Source organism: Mytilus edulis, chromosome 7 (genome assembly GCF_963676685.1).
Source record: "Mytilus edulis chromosome 7, xbMytEdul2.2, whole genome shotgun sequence".
Classification (NCBI taxonomy): Eukaryota; Metazoa; Mollusca; class Bivalvia; order Mytilida; family Mytilidae; genus Mytilus; species Mytilus edulis.
The window spans coordinates 55,751,434-55,769,042 of NC_092350.1; the positions used below are offsets into that span (position 1 = coordinate 55,751,434).

Genomic DNA, 17,609 nt, shown 5'->3' on the forward strand with positions numbered 1-17,609 from the left:
ATTCCTTTCACGGATTTGGCTGTACTTTTTGGAACTTTTGGATTATAGCTCTTCATCTTTTATATAAGCTTTGGATTTTACATATTTTGGCCACGAGCATCACTGAAGAAACATGTATTGTCGAAATGCGCATCTGGTGCAGAAAAATTGGTACCGTTAATGTTATTGTGCCTGTTGTTCTATTATTTGTCTTATATGTTTTAACCATGAAGTTGCCATTATTTTTTCAATTTATGAGTCTGACTGTCCCTCTGGTATCTCTCGTCCCTCTTTTATTTCGCCTCTTCTTTTATAACATTGATCGCAATCCTTTATCGTATACATATTTTTCACGTTATATTTCTCAAATATAATTGATACAAAAATGCAATGAGCTTTACTTTCTAATAAAATCAGATGCTTAGAAAATCCAAATAGCTCTTAAGACATACGATGTGACGTCTACTAGCAATATAGTCACATTAACGGTATTGCGTTACGCATACATTTTAATATACAATCAAAACTGTTCATTCAAATGTAGGCCTTTGTTATTGAGGGCAAATCTTTAATACAATTAAAAGTTGAAATAATAAGTCCAATCAATGCCTTTTTCAAGAATAAAAGACATGAACAATAGTTTTACATTTGTAGAAAATATGATATTATTCAAATGATATATAGTAGTATGTGCAATTGGCATACAACTTCAGCAAGTCAATACTTATACAAATCACATGCGTTATCAATCTCAATTGCATGTACGTCATGGTTGCTTAAGAAAACGCTAAATTTTAACGTTCGAAGTACCATTACATTTTATAAATATTTTCTTTGCAAAACTACATTTAAAAAAATGCATATATGAATAACTGAAGCATGTATATTTTTAAGAGAGCTTCAAATTGTTGTTAACTTTGTTTCTAGATCAAAACGGTTCAGTTTAGTGCTTTCAATGTGTAAAATCAACTTTCCAAATGTCCAGCATCTGTCAGTTATAATATAACTATTTCCTGCAAAGGCACACTTTTCTTCTGAAAATGCCTATACAGAGTCAGGAACATGTCAGTTGTTCTTCATTTGTTGGTTGATATAGTCCTACTTATGTTTATTAGGTTTTATGGATTTCCCCCTTGGTATTTTTTTATACCTGTTTATTATTAAACTTCTTAAATGCAATCTGATGTTATGAAAACAAAATAAAATAAAATACTGAAATAATTAATATATTACAACTTGAACATGATGAATCAGCTTCTTCTTTCCTTAACTCAAACACCTTTTTCTTTGTAGTTATATAAATGTCTAGCCTTAAAATTAAAGTATAATTTCTTCACAGTTGAAGTCATGTATGAAAACATGATTCTTTTTGTCTTAAGTGTCGGTTCGGTTTAAATATGCAAGCGTTCATCTAGACAAGTAGAGCAATCTATTTCCTTGTAATTACGGTATTGCATATGTTACGTCAGAAACATGAACTAAGCAATAAAATTGGCAAAATCGACATATGCCAATACAATAACGTATTGTAATACCAATCATTGAGAATCATTATGGCGAGAACTAACAAATATCGAGCCCCATTGCAATAAAATATGACAACTTGTCTAAATAATGACATGTCAGATTTTTTATTCGTCAAGAGCAGCATAGATGACAACCTACAAAAACAGGGGGTATATATATTGCTTGGTTCGTTCATTTATATGGTAATGTCTACAGTGTGTGTGTCTCATTAAGTGATCCAGGTGAAACAACAGCTCACCTATATGTTTTTACCTGTGTTTACCTGTTCGGAGCTACTTTGTCAAATTACATTTGCTGAGTTTCCTTAAAGTGGATGACTGTGGATTCTCTGACCATCTCTTTAGCTTTTCATATATGTGATGTGGACTATACAAAAACTAGTTTTGCTTAATAAGTGATTAAATATAAAAAAAAATATATTGATAATTTCTATTGGATTAAATTATATTATCAATCACAGTTACTTGATTTAAAAATAATATTTCTGGAAATATGATTCCACGCACGGAAAATAATAATAATTGTTTACCAGGTAGACGAAAACCAAACAATCGTCACAGGTATGTTGTTTTCTTCTTCTTTTTCTTTTGTCTATCTTCTTTTATTTTCTAATGGGGATAATATATGAATCTCACAATGTATACTATTAATTTTGTTTTAAGATTGAATGTCTCGTGAATACATGAAAAAATGTTTGAAAATTTAAATTCCATTGGTCAAATAGTATTCCACTTGCAAATTTAAAATATAAAAGGGCAGATATGACATCCTTGCTGAAGTACTATGTTGATAATTATTACACTTATATATAGGTTTAATATGATAACTTGATTCACTTTACTTATCAACATAAAACAAATGGACGTTAAATAAATCAGATAATAAAATAATGATAATGATAATATCTGCCTGTTGCACTTTTTCATCTGATATTAACAAATGTTAGTTTCTCAACAATGTGCACCTGACAAAAAAAAGTAAGAACACGAAAATATTTCAAACGAATGAATGTTCTTGAATTTTAAATTATAAACACATATTGGCCAAAAAAACACATTTACGAATAATATGGAAAACTGAAGGATTTTCTACAGTTTTAAGTTTCGAGACATGCCAACGACAAACTAATCGTTTTAACTGAATCAGCTGATCAACGTTATTTTGGCAAAACTGTTCCTAAAATACCACCAGGAAATATTATCAATGACTTTTTGCTATCATAATTCATATAATATGAATGAAAAATTACCATGTATGCGGTCCTTGACATGATAAGAATTTTAATAAGTTGTGTATTCCTGTATTATATAAGATGGACGACTTATTTTCTTAATATATAGTTATATTAATGCAGCCGTCAGTTTTAGACATAGAGAGGCATTAATAAACAGACCTTGTAGCGCGATGAAACTAATACATAAATCAACGTCAACCTTCCTTCGCTATACTGGTATCACTAAGTATATATTAATCTATATTAAGACAGAATTCTGGGCTAGCACTTATGTAAATATTTTGACATATATAATGTTTCTGTAAAAAGATGAAGAAAATATGAAACGAGGAAATAATTTACACAACTACCTCACAATACCGAAGACAAGACTGTTTTTCTTTATGAAATTCACATGTCAAAAACCTTGCCATGATGCTTTTTTAAGCTGACGAAATCTTCATAATGATTCTCGTAAATGATTGTGTTATTGGCTATCAAACCACATAAAGTTATTTTCGTATTCATGTATGAGTCATTATAAAAAGTTAATTGAATATGTCCCTGTGTGCATATTGATAGCAAATGTCATACAAAGGAAAACCTATGAATTATAAAACTGAATAACGTTAGTTAAGATTAAAGTCTTATTTCGAACACTACCTATTGACAAACGTAACAAAACAAGTTGACTTTTCTTGGTAACAAAATTGATTGCTGTGCAGTAAACAACCTAACATAAATTTAGAGCAGAACACAATATTTTACACAAAAGTTTGGTTTGAATTCAAATCTGTCATTTAAAGATGATAACATGGTCTTGTTATGCGATATCAGCTACGTTTACCTTTATATAGAAGACATTCCAGAAAGTTACAAAATGAACATCAGCAATAAAAATGTTACGTAATTGGTATATTGGCTATTTTAGTAAATTTCATGTTCATGTTCTTCCAACACGTATGCTTTCTTTTCCAAAAGCTTTTACTAAACCGAACATGTATGTTATCTAACGATATCAATACAATTGAATCTTACAAGTACATGTATTTAAAATATACTTGTCCGCAATAACATAATCAAGATGTGAATGACCGAACATAATTTTTGATCTAACGATATGAATATAATTGAAATGAACAAGTAACTAAATAAGACCTGGTAGCAGTAACATAATCACGATATGATTCTTTAAAGAAAGTGTAGCTCACAATGTCTACTTTTTAAAAAAGACAGTTTGTACAAAAATCGAAATTGAAAGGCAATATGTTTTTGACATTCTTAATATGTTATCATGCTTATTCACACGGAAGTACAAACTTGTGTCTGTTCTATGATGAGAATTAAACTAATTAAATAAAGTAACATCTAGTTGATACTGTATACATTGTGCCTGTAAATTACACCAGAGGTTAAAGTACAACTGTTTTATTGCCATTACATCCTTATCAAAATACTGGTGGGTGTTTTTCCTTGTATGATTTAAAACAATATAAAATTGATATACGCGAGTCTTTTTTGTGTCTACGTGATTGCGATTGTAAACTTTTAAGCTGCAGGTGGGTAATGATCTCCTAGTAACATACATTTTAAGGCGGCTAGCAGTTATCGTAAGGCAACATATATCATTGTCCTGCCGGAAGATCCATGCAGTCATCTGGATATGTTACTTTTTACAAATACGGTCCTATGTCCTAGTAAATACCTCACGAGGACAAGTCATGTCATACAGCTGGGCATTTTATTGGATTTAGCTTGTCACATATAAACATACCTATCTGTAAATGAGATGGTCATTACTCATTATTAAAATAAAGACAATGAAATGCACACGATAAACGTTTCAGATGACAATAAGTATGTATAGAATTCTAAATTCTACATTATATTCAGCCACAAAGAGCGTAGGATTTGTACATACACAATTTAAAAACTTTTCCTTAAATTTAATATGTCTACATTTTTTTTTATATAACTTTTTATTTGTAATGGATAAGTTTAATACCAAATCGTGTTTCGTCTGAAAATATTTTATACTAATTTAATTTTCTAGAAATATCACAAAATAAGTTTCGCAGTAGCGTCTTTTTAGTAGGCCTCGCTTTGTGATTCGTGTTAAAGGACAGATTATATAACGAAGGAGTAAAAAAAAACTGACAACACCAGGCCAAAAAGAAAAAAAGAAAAAAAAACCTCTAAAAACACAGAAACCTAAAGATTAAGTAAACACAGACGCTTCCAAATGGTATAACTTACCACGTTACAAATATTTATATCATTTAAATAATAAAACATAAACTTAGTGTTTAATTCTCATATCGACACGATATGATTGTTGCAACCAATACATGACTGTTTTGAGTTAACGGTAAAAAATGTCAATCATCCGATTAAATAATTTTCTGTAAATCAATACATAAACATAATAATATATAATGGAAACAAAGACAACATTACAGGTCTTGATTGACCAAAAGTAATGAAAAAGTACTTTCAAACAATGTAAATAAAGCACTATACATACACTAGGTTTTAAAACAAAATCCCGGTCAAACCCAAATAAAACCGCTGTCATTGTTCCACAATGTTTTAAGTAGATTATTCAGTTGTCATATTTGAGGTTTGTTATTCCCAATTTGGTCGTTTCAATTAAGTTACAAATAGATAATTTAGGGTTGTCATATTTGAGCCCTGTTATTCCCTACTTAGTTATTTTAATCAAGTTACAAATAGATTCTTCAGGGTTGTCATATTTGAGCCCTATTATTCTCTTGTTAGATCTATATCTGTATCATTGTATCAATTTTTACCTTACTTCCATAACATTGTTATTATATTGGTTAAATATAGAATGTTATTATTTTATAGTTGTTTAAATTTTTCATTTTATTTAAGGTTAAAAAAGAGACTATCAACGTTACTCCACACACATGTAGCATTGATTTTACTGAGTACATTAGCTGTTCTTGACGCAGGATGTGTAATTGGTCAGATCATATCGGATATTCTGATAATGAAAGGTAATGTCTGTTAAATTACAAGTGAAATACATCACAATTAAACTGTCAATCATCGACCATTGTTTTTCTTCTGCTTTACATGAATGACTTATTTTCTGTTTGACAGCTGATATCCTGATCGATCAAATTATGTTGTTTTTATAACAAAAAAGGCGAAAAAGTCATACCCATGATCTGATAAACATTAATAAGAACATGTATATATGTGTATTGAAGCGAGACATATTACAATGTTTGACGTAACACTATTATAATCAGACTTTTTTCGTAATGTGTTTTGATTGTAATTTGATTTTTTATGTTGCAAGTAAACCAAAAGTATGTCATATAAATAAATGCAGATCCGTGCATACGCCATTGCGAATCCACCATTAGGATGCAACAAAACGACACAAAGACTTCATGACGGCTCCATTTGTAAACCTGTGTTAGGTACTTGTATGTTGAAGGGTCTCCGATTTCTAATTTCATAACTCTTTTGAGCGAAGTACTACTTGCATACAAGCGTCCTAGTTTAATACTTCCCCTGTCTTTAAATAACTGCATTTATTCTTAAATCAGTCAAGTGTTAACTTTACGTTTGCTAAAATTAAAGAATATAAAATTTTAATAATTTCGTACATTCGAAATGTTTTTCTTAATTTACCTCCATCTCGAACGCTCGACCCAAAATTTTGAAGGCGAGTGATTTTTAAGAATTCAGTATTTTTATCCGCCTGTTCAATACATTTTTTGTTATCATTGTGTATATAGTAGAAAACTTCCAAAATTGGTCAAACTTATGTCTGATCTTATTTGAAACATTTATCAAATAAAATAATTATAAAACTATGCCGGGCGATTATAAAATTATCATCAATATATAATCATTGCTTTCTATGATGTAAAGAAAAATACTTAAAACCTACATAGAATACATATCTTTAGATATAATAGATCAAAAGCTTCTTCTATGCAATTTTTACACAAACATACATTACTTCAAGGTAACATTTCGCAAATTTCTGCTGATTTGATTTTATACCTAATATTCTCGATGTATTTTTCATATCTGTTATTGTAAATTTACAGATGAACTTCATGAAAAGCAATTAATGGAGAGTGAAGCAAAGAAAATTATATTCGATTTATTTCCGGGTAGATTTAATAGATCTGGATACGATGAGGCGGAGTTTGAGTCGATACTTCTCATTTTAAGAGACTGTTTTCAGGAAGTGAATGGACCTGAAATTACCCGTATTCAAAATAAATTTGCCGCTGCAGTTGAAAAACAGCTTCATAAAGGTCATAACCATGCCAACCACCATCACCATCTACACAAACGAGGTTCTGGTGGAAATCATAAACATACTTTTAAAGACTCACATAAAATTTATACTCATCACATTCTGCACGAACTGACACATGCCTTTCATTTAGGAAGTTTTGTTATTTTAACCATACTTTTATTAGAGGTAATTATATTTCGTATTTTATTTCTATTAGGTTTAAAGTAACATTGCACAAGTAACTCTTCGGTCTTCTTTTTGTGTCTCCAATAAATTATTTCAGAAGAAGAGGTACTGATATCTAGAACAAAGTACGATAAAAGCGTTTACTTTTACAATTACAAAAAACAAATTTAATTTAAAATTGACTGCTCCTGAACTTCCAATATATTTAATTGCTAATATTCCTTTTTTTTTTATTCATTTGGCTTTCTATAACATCAACGGATTGCATTGCTTAATGTAATATGCAAAAATTTAAACGATTTGATGTAAGGACGTTTCGTTACAAATTGCCAACACTTAACATGATTTCTATCTTGATTATTTGCAGACATTTCTAAAGGTTTTAGCAATGGGAAAGAAGTTCTTGAACCATAAAATAGAGGTAACTATTACATAGTTTTATCTGAAATGTTATAAGATATCAATGGCACGCTTGCTATAACTAGCACGGAACTACGAACAACTGTCAACTGACAATTTAGAGGTTTAGCTAGTAATATAACCAGTTTTAATCCTCTATTCCTTCGAAATTTGCTTATAGAAGCTAAGGAATATGATAGTTGTTTTCTATTTGTTTCATTGGTTGATTGAGACTAACTTTTTGTTGTGCCAGGTTTTTTAGAACTACCCCATTTTCAGTTTAAACTTCGAAATTCGATATATTTTTAATATTTCATGTTAATATTTAATTGTTCATGAATTCAGCTAGTGTCGTATTTAACCCAATTTGTAAAAATTTAAGTATATCAAATCAAATGTATAGAAAGCAGCATAACTGTTCGTCACTTTTCCATTTCAGGTTTTCGATGCGTTTGTTGTTTTAGTTTCTTGGATTCTTGATGTTGCATTCTGGGAAGGATTATGGGCGCATCCTGAAACGGAAGCAGCCCGAATAATGACAATCATTCTTCCATGGAGACTGGTCAGGATTGTTAACAGTAAGTATCAAACAAATAATCTCTAGAATTTGTACACGTCCATGGTGATTGCATGTCGATAAACAAATTGCACTTACATGACTCATATACTTGCAACATTGGATTACTTGAAAATAATTATGTTACTGTTTTATCTCCGTACATTTCACGAACCAATTCATTTTTAAATTCCATTTTCCGTTCAGTTTTAAATTATGTAGGTTTTTATTCTAAGAGGAAATTTTAAATTCTAAAATAAGGTAGAATGCATTGTATGCCTATTTGCACTTAGTATTATTTCTATTTTTAGGTTGCATTTCTGTAAATATTGACAATGCAATTTCCCATAGAAACTCCTTTTACGGCTAAAACTGTACCACTTTTACTATGAAGTTTTGAAAAAAATCTTATCCTAGAATTGAAAGTTCATATGCACCACAATTTAGGGCTGTGCGGCATATTTTCAACGTGTGTATGCCCTGAACTTCTAAGAGTTTAAACTAACACTAATTTTTCTTAACTAGCCCTACTTCGAATGAAAGGTTACCACAGATTTCAATGTAAACAATATGCACATGCTTATTTACTGGTAACATTCCCAAGCTATGTCTCTGTGAGATGGAACACAGAGAGCATAACTGGGAACCAGTATGTAAACAAAATTAATTTTCTATGAATATTCAAGACTCCCTAAAAGAGGCGTGTTTTGAGAAACAGCTGTTTTTACAAAAGTGCAACCGTTACACGCTAACCTATAACGAAACCACATCTTAGAAGATCTTAATTGAAAAATACCATACATTTCAATGTTTTTGATAGACATTTCATGAGATAAAAGAGAAACAGTATTATTTTAAAATGATGTTAATGACCTTAGTCAACAAGTACATTTGATTTTTTGTACATTTTATCCAATGGCCAGTGGCTACATGTCATCCGATAGTTTTATCAAATACGTGCATTAATCAGCTCGTGTACGAGACAAAACTAATTCCTTATACACTTTTCTTATAGAATACTCTAAAAGTGACATTTGCGACACTTGTCATGTTAACATTTTTTACATGCTGTTTGCATTTAAATGGGTCATTCACCATTAATTGGTACCGTAAGCAACATGCACATATTTTGTCTGTCTAGGCTAGATTTTTTTATTAATTTTTGTCCGAGTTTCCACCATTTGAAAGTTAAAAGATGTAAGGTTTCAATAACCACTCTATACTTTTTCCACCAGTACCAAAGCTGGCGATTTTTTTTTCTATGAAAATATGAAATACTTCAAACAGACCTTATAATATGAAAAATTCATCAAAATAGAAATTAATAAAAATTTAGCAAACCTATAGCCTGATATAGTTTACTATCTGGTGTGTTATTTTATCATTGTGGAAGCCTTCCGTCAACCTGTATTACATGTAGCTTACATCTTTTGCTAGAAAGTTGTTTCAGTAATACTAAATACCTCTATATTAAAGAAATTTAAAGTATTCAGGTATCAGATTTTGCGCGGAAAGCAATGCATCGATGTTCAATTCACGTCCAGCAGCAAATATCTCTTGCATATCCCAATACAATTGTATGATTTGCAAATGTATCTGTATGTTTAACACAAAAAGAATAAAAAGAAATAATAGTGGGATTGCGCGCGTTTGAAATCTGCGGTATTGGGGTAAAAAGGTGGGGGAAATTAAAAAAGTGGGAATGTGGCATATAGGGGGTGAAAAGTAGCATCTGGCATTAAAGACGGAAAAAAGTTGGAAGTGGGAAAACACTACAAAAAAGCTGTATTTGGGGAAATGAGTATCCCGATATAACCTCTCAAATAAATTGTATCATTTTTATTAATAGTACATTGATGGGTGTTACTGTCCTTTTAGTTTGAACGTGTCTGCTTTACTTTTTAAATGAATCACTCTTCTGGAAATCATCCAACAGTCTTTATACTTAAACTCCTGTTTGACAGTAATGACTTTCCTTCACCTGTGTAGAAAAACGACGCCAAATTTTTCTTACAGTTAATAATTTATTCAATTGTCATATACAAATAAAATTTGAAATAACGTAATCTTTTTTTATCAATTTACTTATGTTGACTTTTTATATATTTATACCAAAAAATGTAGATGGTGCTTAAATCAATTAAATGAATACATAATGACGCGTTTTATGTAAAGATGACTTTTTTGCTTTTTTCATTTTGAAAGAAGTTGAATCCATTTCTTTGTACAAGACTTACATGACAAGCAGGGGTTGACTTAGATAAGAAGCAGCAACAGATACTTATACATTGACCTATAATGGTTTACTTTTATAAATTGTTATTTGGATGGAGAGTTGTCTCATTGGCACTAATACCTCATCTTCCTATATCTACTTAAAACATTTAAGAATAAAGAAATAGGTGACCCTTATCCGGACTTTCTTCCATAAGTAATGTTCATAGGTAACTTGGCGATGAAATATTCTATTTTTTATTGATTTATTTCAGGTTTTGTAATGGTGATACAAGAAAAAGATCAAGTACAGCTTAAAATCATAAAACAGCAATATAGAGGCTCAGTCAAAAGAGCGAGTGATATGAAAATGAAAGTAGAATTATATAGAGTAAGTATTATAAGAATGAAAGTAGAATTATATAGAGTAAGTATTATTAGAATGAAAGTAGAATTATATAGAGTAAGTATTATTAGAATGAAAGTAGAATTATATAGAGTAAGTATTATTAGAATGAAAGTAGAATTATATAGAGTAAGTATTATTAGAATGAAAGTAGCATAATATAGAGGTTTTTTGTAGAATGAAAGAAGAATAATATAGAGGTTTTTTGTAGAATGAAAGAAGAATAATATAGAGGTTTTTTGTAGAATGATTGTAGAAATTACAAAGAGTAAGCTATCGCTTTCATTGTTCTTGTTGTCCAAGGTGTATTAATTTTGATATGGTAGGATTGTCCTACGTATACATGAAATACTTGCAACTGGACATTATTTAAATACACGAAGTCATAAACATCAATCATTTTTAGGTCCATAGTGCAAACATTTCACTAAGGTATTAAGATTGTCCTACTTATGCAAGAAATATTTGCAACTGGACATTAATTAATTCATACACGTCAATCATTTTATATTAGTTACAAAATCGGTATTTAAGGTCAAAATAAAGTTATTAATTTCTTCCATGCATTTGTCAACGTAATCATATCTATTTCTTGACTAGACCATAATTAATTAAACACACAACTGAAAAGAATTTGACATGATGAGTCATACAGATAAAAAGTTTTAATTAAATAGCTTTGACATTCAGGTTAATATCGCTTGTATTGCTTTGACGAATACCTTGTGCAAATTGATCTGACCTATATGGTGTCCATATTTGTAAATATATGTCATGCCCAGAGGCTACTGCGCATGTGTGCGCTTAATTAGGTGAAGTTAATTAGATAAATTGTTGCAGTCGTCTGCGTTCTTAAAATGCTGATCAATGAAGTCTTGAGATATTTGTTTTGCCAAAAAGAAATTAGCAAGACTCGCAAATTTCTTGATCGCTTGTGGTGTGAATAAAGTAATAAAGGTTTTGTACCCTTTAAAGTATTAATAAAAAAAACATTGACCTGTTTATGCATGTAAAAAGTTAACTTTTAAGAATTCAACAATGTATGCAATTTTTAGGACAACTATATTTTATTTATTAAAAAAAATCATGTTTTCATATTTGAAAAAAATGTACGAGTCATTTAAAACAAATCCCCCAGAGTAAAGTGACATTTTCGGAAGTAGAATAAAATTGATATTTCTGTTACAAATCATGATGTATTGTTTTATGGATACATGTTATGCTGCCCATCAAGGGCCCTTGATTGGAATAATAAATATTCTATTCTATCCTTTCCAATCAAAATACTGTTCAAATAGTTATAAGAGAATGATTTATAATTTAATTGATAATTGACAATGTCCAGTGGCAATATTTCATGTGCCATATAAGGGACTAAAACTAAACAAACAAAAGCATAATATGTATGTATTTTCAATTTATATAACTAGACTTTAAATTAATCATAGTACAAAAATGTATATCAGTTACAAAATCCGTATTAGAGTCGTAATTATGTCCCAGCGTCATTGTGGTATAACATTGGGTACCTATCAAAAACTTTAAGTTGCATTGCGCCATACAATTATAGACACAGCAGAAAAGAAAACAATTATGTAAATTGAGTATATATACGGTTTGTCCAAGGTCAGTCGATAATTAGTGTATTTGGTATGACAATGTTTGTATAATTCATACGAAAATAACTTGACAATATCTAATATATATTACTATGTTTAACATGATATATCTAAGGCATTTACTTATTATTTTATGTCTTATTACTATGTGTTATGTTTGCCAAAGGCTAAAGCAATAAAAAAAGTAATTAATTTCTCTGGTGTTGAATATACCAGTTTAACATTAAAGTAGACGTTTGTCGTAAATGTACATCGTATATATAAGTAACCGAATTTTTCATGTTTTTATAGATATAAAACGTTTTTATTAATATCTATCATTTAAACATGTGAATTTATTGGAACTAGTAGAATAAGGGCTTACTTGCCCTCTTGTTCCAAATAAAAATTAAAGAGTCCATTCCTATATATAAAAATTTTGCATTAGGCAATCTGAAAACAAATATTTTAAATGATAACATGTAGGTACGATGTAATATTTAAGTTCTGATTGTTTTAAATTGATTTTCAAGTTTTCTGAAGTTATGATTTTTTAATTCTTTTTTTCAGATGGAAATGCGTCAGCTACAGAGTTTATGTAGACGCAGAGGTGCTTCCGAAAAAGAAATTCAGACATGCGCTCCTGAAGGTATGTTTTTAAACTTCCGAAAAGAATGATTTTTAATCCGATTGCCTTAAGTGGACTTAAGTACATTTTCTACCTGCCATTTTAATAGATTTTTCAAAAGGCTTTGAATTTCTAGACAAAACGAGAAATTTTTTTGTAGAAACTTAATAAACCAAAAGAAGATAACATCAAGCACTGGTAATTAAAAACAAACATAACTCAATTTATATGTAATCTATTTTTAGGTAAGCGAAGACGCAGCAGCTTACTTCCTGTTTTAACAAGACTTGCGTCAGTGGGTCTCCTTGGCTCAATGACAAGTTCAAATGATTTAACCAAGGAGGCAGCATCAAATGATACGTCTGATGAAGAAGATTCTGCATTAGATATGAACAGCCGTCCAAATAGTAATTTTAGTAATTTTAGTAGTGATTGCTACAGTTTAGCACGGACTATATCAACCGGTAGCAGTGTTTCTGCTATAGCTTTCCCGTGTAGAGGAAGTGTTGAAAATTTAGTGAAAGATAACCCAGCATTTACAGAAGATGCAGAAGACGTACCTCCTAATTATAGTGAAATTGAGCGGGAAATGAATGAAGAGGTGGGTTCAAAGTTATGAACTTATAAATTAAAATATCCCCATTCACAAAAGATTATTTTTTAACACATATGTCTGCATGCTATTCATTTTGCTTTAATATTTTATTACAGGTCAAGCTTACATGTGCATGTAATATTTTATGTGATATTTAACGCCTTTCTTGCTCGTGATGTGAATTTAACTAGCTGTGCTTTGGGCAATTGTCAAATTAAAAATCGTGCAATATTATAGTGAGCCAATTTTACAATGTAAATTTTTGACATTGAAATTAATTTTGATCTTTCAAATCTAAATTTGGTTCTATAAAAAAAAATTATACAGTACTGGACGCTATATAACTGCTTTACTAACCGAACACATTTTTTGCATTGTAGGAAAACACTCGACTGTAGACTCAAACCGGAAGTCATTGTTGCACTTTACTAATTTGGATACGGTATTAGAATGGAATGAAAGTGTTTGAACGCTTAGATCCTTAGTCCCTTATTGTCTGTCGGTAGATTGTATTTGTATCTATGAATGATCAGATTGTGTTGTTCTACCCGAAACTTGGCATGAGGCAGCAACCGCTCGACTCGTGGATATGAATAAGGAACAGCATAATGTAGACACGAGTGGTATTAACTTTAGGATGAAAAGTCAACCGAAAGAGACACATCGAGCACTCTTCTGAGCTTTTGTCAACGTGGAAAGTAAAAAGACAATCATCTTAACTTATATTATGATATTCTGTTTGTATTCATCTTTGCTTCTTAGTTTTTTCCATCCAAATATCATTATAATGCACATTATTTTCTCGTTTATATATGCATTCCATTTGATATTTCATTATATTAAAAAGGCATTGATAAATATTCATCATAGATTTCATTCAAGGTAAATAAGAAAAATATATTTTGAATCTCCATTTTATAATGTGATAAATTGAAAGGTCGTTCTAATTTTGATTAAAATAAGCACGTTTTTTTTTATTTTCAAAAAGAAAAAGAAAAAATATTTAACATAAGTACGAAAGTTTCTGCTCGGATAACGTTTTTTCACGCACGACTACCCGTTTCATTTTACATTCGATGAAAGTTTAATATACCGGTAAAACTATCACTGTTAGATAGCGTTTTGTTTGTTATTTTGCAAAAGGAATGCATGTCTCAACGATCTATATTCCAAAATATATGCAAGCTTGCTAAAACAATTTTGTCAAAGCATTTGCGCTTTTTGTTGCTACTTGGAGGATTTTTCAAATGTTATTCCTTTTTTGTAATAAGCATTTTTATCTTAGTAATTTATATAAATTAAGATAGTACTATTCTCGAAAGAAGGTGTATATTTGAACATGGAATTATTTTGGTTGAAAGTACAATGACTTTCTTAATTTTCAAGGTAGAAATAAGCAAAATTTTGTAAAAATATTTGATTACATCAATCTTGGCTGAAATTCGCCAGAGTACACAAAAGAATTGTTTCGTTTTAATGGTTTACTTTCAAGTTTTTTGTTGAGACAAGGGGCGATAATTTCCCGCTCATTTTTCAAATGAAATGTGTATCTGACCTATTTGGTCTAAATAAAATTAATTTGATCAATTATCAGTATTATTGTGTATCATTTGATAACAATTGATTTACAAATATGTGTGTTTACTCATGTGTATATGTGTAGCGTGTGTGTGTGTGTTAATGTAAGATATTTATATTGTTTGTTTTCATTTTCCATCCATTTTTTTGTTACGGAATGTATGCATAGTTTTCATCCCTTAAACTACATTAATATCTGCAACTTCACCTCACTACGATAGCGTTATTATATAAATATAATATTCAAATTCATCATCACAAATATAATTTGTCTTTGGGTATACCAGTAGTGGATATGTGTATGTAACTGTTTCTCCTTTTTGTAGTGTTTTTAATACTTAACCCATGTTAATTTTTTATTAACTGGTACCTATTCTAAATCAAAAATTTAAAAAGTGTTTCTCTTGCAGATGATTTGGTAACATGGACTTCAACAGTGCAAGATCAAGTTAAAACAAAACATAATTTCGATAGTTTTTTTTTCTGCCTGTTCTTAATCGACCGAGCATACTTTCTCTCATTATACTATAATAATTGCTGTTTAAACATATTTAACTTCAATGGTCATGAACTTTTAAAGTATCTTAAAAGAGAAAGTACAATTTTTTGGGGGGAAATTGGCCCTGCTCCAATACGGCCTGCTAAAATGGTAGCTGGGTGACTATTTTGACTTTGGCGTACTAAATAAGATGTGTCAGATTTTTCAAAATAGGCTAAATGAGCAATATTTTGATATACTTGACACACAGTACGAGCTTCGTCAAAATAGTTTTTGCCAGTGGTTGGATTATTACAAAATTATCAAATATCAATTTTGTCAAAACAAAATTAATATAAGATAGGATACAAACTAAACTTTTCCTGAAAATACAAGCATATTGACAATTCGAAAACGTTATGCTCTGTTTTCACAGAAATACTTGCTTCCTCCTAACTTGTCAGGTCCGAATAAAACTATAGAGCAATCTGTTATGTTCTTTTCTTCATTTGATATTATTTCGTTTAAGGGAGAGGAGGGGAATAAATTGATCTAAATTAAATGGCTTATAAAATACCTCTATGTTAGCTTGAACAAAGAACAGTGTTGGATGACATTTATTATTCCAAAATGATATCTATATTTGTCCCATTAAAATCACGACTTTAATTGTCTCTCAATTGTACTAAGACAATTAGTAATTTTATGTATTAGTTATTAAGGTCATATAGGAGGGTCAGGATGGGGGTTTCATAATTGAGAATAAACGACACTATGAATACAAAATAAAGGAAAGGTTAAAGATTAGAAACAAAGAATAGTAACATAAAATAAGGTAATAAATTTAAGAGAGATGAAAGAAAATCAGAATAGGTTATAACGGGGTGCTAAATTTTAACATAATGGACAAAACACAATGAGCCAGGAATAAAGACCCTCTCCCCTATCCATACCCTCATATATAAATCAATCTCTTTAAGTTCTATGTGTGTGTTAGGTTATATGCAAATTACTATTAGAACTGTTATGCTATTTATCATTTGAATTTAGTGTACATGCATTGTATGTTCAAAGCAGTAACATGATAAACAATATCTTTTTTTTTATTTTTCTACTTCAATGTTTAGAATTTCACTCGCTTTGTAGTACAAGGAACTTTGCTGACTTTGGTGATTTCAATTAATTCTTTTAAGAGACTGTTTCAAAATATACAAACACAATTTACTTATTGAATTATTACATGTGATATTTAAAATAGAAAAATATTTTTTCTTCAAATCGCGCATACAAATACAATTGAAAGTTTAGACTATGGTTACATCCCTGAACTGTTTTGCATAATGACTGCAAAAGCGTTTAACTTGTATTTTGTTACCGTTTACTTTCAAATAGAGCTTTTGTTATTACTACATTTGAGTTCTAGTATCCGCATAAGCAAAAAACATATGTTGATGTTCAAATAGATATTTTATAATTAACATTCAACGGTATACAATATATTTCCAAACATCATTCACAATTTCAAAGGAATATTTTGAGACAGTCTCAAAGTCCGGAAAAAGGGGCGAAAAAAATCATATTATGACTGTGATATCTAATTTGTTACTTATGATATTTGATTTCTGTTTTTGTTACTCCTCATGGTAATCATTAAACCAGATATTAATGCCGTTTTGAATAAAAATACAAAAGTAATTATGTTTCGTTTCTTTTTTTTTGTTGTTGTTGTTGCTTTATATGGTTTTTATTTTTGCTGATGATGCAAAAAGATATTGTTCAAAGCAGTATTCTCCAGCATAGAAATAAGGAGATAAAGTCTGATTGCTTATGAAACAACCATCGACCAGGGTCCAAAATAAATGGATGCTGTCTACTATACGCCATTGTACTGCATACAACAATGAGCCAAAGCCCATACCGATACCCCTCCTGGTAGACTGTTAGACCCCAAAGGTTGTACATTC

At 30.1% G+C, this 17,609-nt stretch overlaps 1 protein-coding gene across 2 annotated transcripts; it reads left to right on the forward strand.

The window, feature by feature from the left end:
* Positions 1-1,706: 1,706 nt before the first annotated feature.
* Positions 1,707-17,340, forward strand: LOC139481813 (uncharacterized). 2 transcript variants are annotated; one of them, XM_071265321.1, is made up of 9 exons: positions 1,707-2,066; positions 5,615-5,739; positions 6,811-7,193; positions 7,561-7,614; positions 8,032-8,170; positions 10,638-10,753; positions 12,937-13,015; positions 13,240-13,595; positions 13,970-17,340. In XM_071265321.1, exons 1-9 carry the CDS (start codon positions 1,999-2,001, stop codon positions 13,985-13,987), a joined length of 1,338 nt encoding a protein of 445 aa, XP_071121422.1. In that variant the 5' UTR covers positions 1,707-1,998; the 3' UTR covers positions 13,988-17,340. The 2 variants fall into 2 exon arrangements, with proteins under 2 accessions (XP_071121422.1, XP_071121423.1); XM_071265322.1 differs by having other exon boundaries at positions 15,578-17,340.
* The last annotated feature ends 269 nt before the right edge of the window (positions 17,341-17,609 follow it).

Excerpts from the sequence above, each read along its gene's own strand:
- LOC139481813 (XM_071265321.1), top strand. The coding sequence starts at position 1,999 with ATGATTCCACGCACGGAAAATAATAATAATTGTTTACCAGGTAGACGA. Across the intron at positions 7,615-8,031 it reads TCTTGAACCATAAAATAGAG|GTTTTCGATGCGTTTGTTGT; the intron begins GTAACTATTACA and ends TTTCCATTTCAG. Across the intron at positions 13,016-13,239 it reads TCAGACATGCGCTCCTGAAG|GTAAGCGAAGACGCAGCAGC; the intron begins GTATGTTTTTAA and ends ATCTATTTTTAG.